The sequence below is a fragment of the Morone saxatilis genome, unplaced genomic scaffold, assembly GCF_004916995.1.
Source record: "Morone saxatilis isolate NCDOM2014 unplaced genomic scaffold, NCSU_SB_2.0 Contig1, whole genome shotgun sequence".
Classification (NCBI taxonomy): Eukaryota; Metazoa; Chordata; class Actinopteri; family Moronidae; genus Morone; species Morone saxatilis.
The window spans coordinates 20,541,735-20,549,380 of record NW_023339651.1 but is presented as its reverse complement, the minus strand read 5'-3'; the positions used below and the strand labels follow the sequence as shown (position 1 = coordinate 20,549,380).

Here is a 7,646-nt window from a genome sequence, read left to right as displayed (position 1 = left end):
GGGCCGCAGGTCGGATTCGAACCCTGGGCCGCTGCAGCAAGGACTCATGCTGATGTCATGCTTCAAGTATCTGAAAAACTATTGAGTTTTTAGTGCTAATTAAAAAATGATACCACAGCAGGTTAACATTGTCATTGTGAGCATGTTAGCATACATTAATACATTTTCTCATTCACTCTTTCTTCAACAGTGTCTTCTCGTTAAGGTACCCACATTGACTGACGTTTCTCTTCACTATATCTTGCCATTTGTCCCTTCAGAGACCTACTTCCGTTCAGAGCTCATTAACGTTTCATCTAATCTACTCTGTATTCACAAACACAGTGTAAATTGCCATCAGGGAGCAGTGGTTAACCCAGCATTAAAATGGATTAGTTTTGGGCAGAACGGTGGGTTAGTGGCTGGGGACAGTTTGGGAAGCTGGGTCAAAGCCCCAAATGTCCATTCTATCTCTGACCCCTGATTTATTTGACTCATCATTATGATTTATTGTTGATGATGGTCAGAGTGCACCCACTGTCCTGTGTGATAGTTTCTCCAGTCTCTCCTGCTATGAAAACAGTTGTTACTCTAAGATCCCCTGAGAGAAGGGCTGAGGCTAGTGACTACGGCTGGTGTGTTGGCACTGATATCAACAGAAAGGCTGTCGCTGTATCCGTTGGTAGTTATTTTTTTTTGAGCTGAGGAAGCTGGCGCTGTGCAGCTGTTGCTGTGCAGAGAGGTTAGATGACTCTTACAATGGACAGAAGACAGATACTGCTCTATTTTCTACGGTTATCAACACACACAAATGCAGGATTTAGTCCACACCATCTCCATTTCAGCCCTAACTCGTTCCCATGCACCTTAAAAAGGGTTTGATGTCATAGATGGTGATGATTGTGAGGTCAGACTGGCTAAGAGGAACTGGCTGCCACATGCACGTGTGACATTTCTGTCTCCTGTTGCCATAAACAAAACATGTAATCAATCAGTCGTCGTGTTCTCTCAGCGCTCTGATAATTCATGCTCTGTTCTTTCTCTCTATGTTCTCCTTTTATCTGCAGAGGTACATCGCCTTTGAAGACACCCAGGATGGCGAGAAGAAGGATCTCCAGTGTCGACTGGTGAAGTTGGAGTCGCACACACGTCAGCTAGAGCTGAAAACTAGAAACTATGCAGATCAGAGTAAGTCCACTGCACTGTACTGCATCTGTCACAGACAGGTTTCACTGTACCAGCTCTATTATTGGAAAGTCTAACACACACACACACACACACACACACACACACACAAGGCAGAGACCCTGTGAGCAGCATCGACAGTTTGCAGGTCTTGTGACTGTTTGTTAGCCTGATGTGCCAGAGGGCAGATGGACTCCCATGTCCCCTCTGAGTAAAGGCCATTAGTAACATACTATGCGTGTTTGCCTGCCATGTCTGCTAAATGAGCTGTAATGGAATAGACCAAACATGGTCCAAGACCAAAAGGGTTCAGCCGAGAGGACAGGAGCATTTTAGGGAGCTGAGGCCTTGACCTGCTTGTGTTTTTTTTATTTTTTTATTTGGAAAACAAAATGTTCTTTTAGTAGCATTCTGTGTTTCTAGATAAAAAAAATGTCTAAAACAATCATATAAAAAGAAACTGATCATTATATCTTTTTCTGAAGCAGGAAGTGATTGTAAATGTAAAGGGCAGTGAGGTCTTCCTGAAGAAGAGTGTGCTAGTCTTTCCAGGGCATCAGAAGAAACCCTCATGATGTGTGCATGACTGCACTGTTGTTGACAGGGTGTGTGACTGTTTGTTTGTCCCGCCGCGGGACCGCAACATAAGCCTCGTTCATTCTAAGGAAAAATTTGAGAGCTCTCAGCAAATTTCTTTTTATTTCTTTCGATGTGACACTTCCCCTTTTCTCTGTTTGTGAGTTTCATTTGTCTGTAATTATGTTTGTGGACCGGATTGGCAGCAGTATGTTTTGGATCCCGAAGCTGTGTTTGATCACGTCAGTGGAACACACACACAGTCTAATTCTATAAACCCGAGGACACTTTTACGAATGTAAACAAACACACTGTCAAATTCATTTTCTGTTCATTAATGTTCATTAATGTACAATTTCATTACTTTCTTTTTTTATTTTAATGTCATTTTGACTCTATTGGATGGCTTACAATGTAGAATTCAAGGGGATGGGCAGGGGTGAAAGGTGACTTGAATTTGGGACTAGAGCTGGAATAATCAACAAAAATAATCAGCAACTATTTTGGTAATCAATCATTTCAGATCTTTATCAAACTAAAATAGTAAAATGATGCAACAGTTTCTCAGGTTTTAGCTTCTGAAATGGGAACATGGGAGGATTTGCTGCTTGCTTCTCTTTGTCATATATCACAGTAAACTGAATATATTTGGGTCACCTTTGGCCCTGGGCTCTCAAATTATTCCTTAAATAGTATCTTAAGTATGTTTTACTTGGATATTGATTAAAAGATCAGTTCTTTCAGTAGGACAAATTCAAGCTTTTCATGTGGGGCTTTCCTTCAGGATCAGTTCCTCTTATTCTGCACACCTCTGTATCTGACCTAGGTTATTTCTGCTCCACTCTTTAACCACTAGTTCCTCTATCATCCCCGTCATAACCACACTGAATCACAGTTAACATCACTACACGCAGCTGCTGTCTGGCTGTGGCTGATCGCGTAGGTGTTGAATATCTCTAAATTGTGTACTTGAGCCTGGTTGAACACCTGAGAAAACTGCTATTTCTGACTGACAACCGGTGTTGCAAAAGCATGAAGCGTGAAAGGTCCTGTGAATTAGTCGCTCAGCGCACAGACACGTCGACGGATTTGCAGAGGACGTTTTAGTGTCACTATCCACCTTCTGAGAAAGCGCATTTTGCTTGGCTGACATCTGAAAACACACTATGGCTGTCGGGCTGTTTTGACTACAAACTAATGGCACCTTAGAGCCACCATAAAGAATGGATTCCTGTTGTTGCTGACTGAGGATGACTGAGGCTGATGGTTGATCTGTAGATAGGTGTGTGGATTCTTCATTACATGTTTTTTCCCCCTTTTTGGTTAGTTTTTGTAGTCTTTGACTTGTACATGGGTTTCACTACCAGCTTAAGTTTTAAAGGAGACAGTCAGTCTTTGCCTTGAGCTTACTTTGACTTTTATTATTACAAACCACCTACATTAAAATGCAGCAGTGTTTTATTAGACCACTGTAATCAGAGACCCAAGGAGCTGCTGTGTCTTTTTACATAGATGTAGGTGTTTACATCATTATTGTTGTGTATGATGAAGAGTTTGATTTCATAGCTGGGATCAGAGAGGTGAAGTACTCTCACTGTGTGCAGACTTTCTGCTCGGTGTCTCAGGAGGGCTTTGTTGATGCATGGTGGCCCTCTTCTGGCTCTGAGATGTTATTGCAGCAACTATCACCACGTTCACATGCCACAGAATTACATGATCTGAATGTGAGGTAGAAATAGTTGATTTCCCACTGGGTGAGACATGCATCTGAACAGTCTGATCCACATTCAAAGAATGTATGAAATGACATTAGTTATTTTAGATAGGACAAGTGGAATTTTGAGACAAAGCTCCCTGTTGTCAGTCAATCTTGATACAATGTTTGTTGGCTGTTTCTGATCATTGTTTTTCTTTTTCATCCAGTTAGCAGATTTGAGGAGAGAGAAGCAGAGCTCAAGAAGGAGTATAATGCCCTTCATCAGAGGCACACAGAGGTAAGCTGGTCTGGGATTAAAATATGTTTGCTTAAGTTCATCACAAGGTTGCTCATCCATGCATGTGCTTATACACAGTGTTCTTTTTAACTTTGTTCACAATGCAATAACCAATAACGTCTATTTTTTTGACAATTTTAAAGGTGAATGATTTAGAATTTAGAGACATTTATAAAGAGGCAAATACAGGGAAAGATATTGAACAACGTCTGCTGTCCTGGGAGTTAACAGATGAATACAGAACCAATCATGAGACATACTAGAGGTGGAAACAATGAATGTGTTAATACATGTGTTCATGAATATGTATTAATGGATTTATTAGTTAGAGTTAATTGATAACAAGTCATTTGTTGTCTCTCTATTTAACGTACAGTATTTGCAGAAAAATGATTATCAATGAAAGAGAAGAGGAATTTCATTAGCGGGTTAACAAAACACAGTAAAAGGTTGAAGAAAGAGAGAATTTAACATCTGACCTGTGAGTGATAGAAAAACAAAGGTAGTGAAGAGTGTAATAGAGTTAGAGATGATTAAAACATGAAGTATCCATACATGAAATGTGCTTCTGCGGAGCCTTTGGTCTGTTATTCATTATGCATCACTAACAGGTGCTTCAGCAGCCTACTGCTGATCTGACTAACGTTGAATAGAGAAGATGAAAGTCTTATAAGAGCTGTCACCAACACACTGTTGGTACAGCTACATCATTATTGTGAGTCTGACTGCCACAGCTGTGCTTGAGTACACTTCATATGTTGATCATGATAATAACAGTGTAAGATGGTAGGAGTTCTGGTGACGGTAACAATCAAATACCCTGTAGTTTGGTAGCAACATGGTCATATTTTTTAATATTCCTTTTAATAGTACAGGCTGGAGTACATAAATGCAAGGGTATATTTTAATACAGCACATAAAACATGTAAATACAAAACGATACGATGCCTTGACTCTCTGTGTGTTATGTACCTTCCAGATGATCCACAGCTATATGGAGCACCTGGAGCGAACCAAACACCAGCACCCAGTGACGGCACCGGAGCCCTCAGATGCAGGCACATCAGCCAGAACACGGTGAGACAACCCAACCAAGTGTTCTTTCTCTCTTCATACTGTGTTTATTTAGATTATTTAGAATGAACAATCAACATAGTCACCATGTTCACCCAAACCTACATATTTTGTCAGTCCTATAGACACATAGACTTAAAATGGTAAAGTGGCGCCCACATAGCAGCAGCAGCTCTGGTCTTAAACCTTTGTTCTCTTTGAATATCTTATCCATTCAGATTTTTACCTGCACTTGGCATTTATTTTTTTCTGCCCAAGAAGATGTGTACAAATGTATCCTCCAGAGACAACATCCTCCCACTCCCCCTCCCTCTGTCCATATAGAGCTAAGCAAAATAAGGTAGATAATAACAATAATAAAATAACATGTACACTATTTAGTAAACCAAGTAAATACTTTAAATAAAAATACAAACCAAAATCTTGCTACAGAATATACTGCTTATTAGATCAGTACATAAAAACATAATGTAATCAGAATATTTTCTTTGGACAAAAATCAGCCGGTGGACAGTTTGAAGGTGGGGTTTTTATTCCATGATTGATATTCTGCTCTCGTTTTAAGATACTGACACTTACTGCAGGGAAATACATGAACCGCAGCCTCTCCCTGCCATTAGACTCACCCTGTTATTAGTAGAATTTATTGCTAAATAAATAAATTGGATTTCAGGACTTGACAAGATGGATTGGTTGTCCACTGTATGAATGATTCAGTCAGCAGCGCTGTATTGGAGCAGGTTTAACTACTGCAAGCTCTACTCCCACACACACACATCTTCCCTACAGGAAGGAGACAGAAATAGGTCAGAGAACCTGTCTCAGCAGAGAAACTGAGCAAAGGACGAGTGCAGGAAAAGGAGAGGAACTTGAAAGCAGCTTCAGCTAAATGCAAAAAAGAGAACTGTGCACAATGCAGAGGTATCAGGTGTTTGTAGGGAGAGATAAATGTTACGAGAGAATGACATGAGGAGACAATGTATGGAAGGGAGACTGTCCTTTATGAACATCTGGAAGGAATTAAAGTGGAGTTTCAGGGGACAGCTAGAGGATGGATGTTGTGTAAATCAGGGCTGTAGTTTGACTGTTGTCAGATTAATCTACTTGGATGGGATGATGAGCTTTGTGGCTGATTGCTCACTTGCAGAGCAGATTATGCCTGCTGCAGAGAGACAGGAGGCTAGGTTAGTAATTGTTTTATATTCAGCCCAATGTGTCTGCAAGCATTAGTGTTCATCCTGTTTAATTTGTTTCTTTCACGATATGTCAGTATTGTGATTGATTCGTGTCGTGGTCTACCGTCATCAGCAGAGAAGCACTCACCACACTTCCTACCGGGGGATGTTTGTTTCTATTGAGGTGCAGTGTTTGGTTAAAGGCTCATGGTCTCATCCGACCATAAAACCTTCTTCCGCTTGCCCCATGGTTAACAGTCACGTAGATGTCATGTTTTTTTTCATTTGTGGCTTTTTCTCTGCCACTGTGGTCAAACACCAGAGCAACAATTGTTACATTCACAGGGTCGCTGATCTCAGCTGTTAGACCCTGTAGCTCTTTCATTGCCATCTTGGTGGCCTCCCTCACCAGTGCCCTTCTCACACAGAGCACAGATCAGCCTTTTTTTTGCAATATTAGTCGTGCTAGCAGCATGGCTCATGGGATGGCAATGTTGGCCTTTTGGTCTTTGATCAGTCCACCACTTTGGTCCACGCTGAAATATCTGCTAACTATTGAATGGATTGACATGCAACTTTCCACATACATTCATGGTACCACTGATCACCATGGCGATTCCCTGACTTTTCCTCTAGCGCCATCATAAGGTCAACATCTTAATGTGTCCAGTACTTTAGTTTTTGACCAAATACTTGGAACACTAATAACATTTTTTCCCATCAGGCTCAGCTGAACTTAATGTTTAGTGTTAATCAGCATATGTTATGCTAACATGGTAAATAAAGATGATAAACATGGTAAACATTATACCTGTTATCAACATCAGCATGTTAGCATTGTCATTGTAGGCATGTTAGCATTAGTGTCATAGATAGAGAAACATAGGTACTGTGTTCACAATTTGACAGTGTCTGCATGGTCGCCATATTGGGAGGTCAAGATACTCTAGTTATCAGTACTGAGAGCTGCAGACTTAACAACAGAATCAACTGTACCCTGCTTAATTCTGAACCGATTTTCATGAAATTTGGCTAGTTATAATTGTGAGAAACTGAACATGATGGTGATTACTTGGAGAAATTAATTCAGGTACTCAAAAGCTAAAATTGTAAATAACTTACACTTGATGTTGCCTATTCATAGATTGGAGCCTACATGTCCCAGTGGAAGTCTAGTCTATTCCTACAAGTAACCAGTATTACTTTCAGTTTCTCATGTTTATGAATTAAGCCAGATTTTGTAGTGAAGTCTGCATCTCTCAGTATTAATAACTCATAGATCTTGACCTCCACAATATGGCAACTGTGCAGACGTATATTGGTGGCATACAGCAGCAGCCAATGAGGTATCTGTTACTCTATCTATGGTTAGTGTGGCTGAAGACTTGTTGACAAAAACAGCTGTTGGCATTTACCAATTACATCCACTGTGATTTACAGTTGTAAAGCTATAAAACAAGTCCAAGAGGTGTGAATAGTGTTTAATAGAATGTCACTGTACTGATTATTTTAATGTACCATGGACTGTATCTTTACATGCAGGCAGCCTCCTGTATTTCCTAGCCATCCACTATCCCTCCAGTTAATGCAAGCACACTGCCATCCCTCCCTCACGCATGCACACACACGCACACACACACACCTTTCCTCTGCTCCACAGATC

The 7,646-nt window shown here is 40.6% G+C and overlaps 1 protein-coding gene across 1 annotated transcript in view; it reads left to right on the top strand.

The window, feature by feature from the left end:
* spag9b (sperm associated antigen 9b) overlaps positions 1 to 7,646 on the top strand; it is a gene marked incomplete in the record, with an annotated part of 36,241 nt that overhangs the window by 8,709 nt on the left and 19,886 nt on the right. Inside the window, 3 exon segments of the mRNA XM_035660993.1 lie at positions 1,047 to 1,167; positions 3,664 to 3,734; positions 4,714 to 4,811. Of these exon segments, the coding sequence (XP_035516886.1) occupies positions 1,047 to 1,167; positions 3,664 to 3,734; positions 4,714 to 4,811 (290 nt within the window).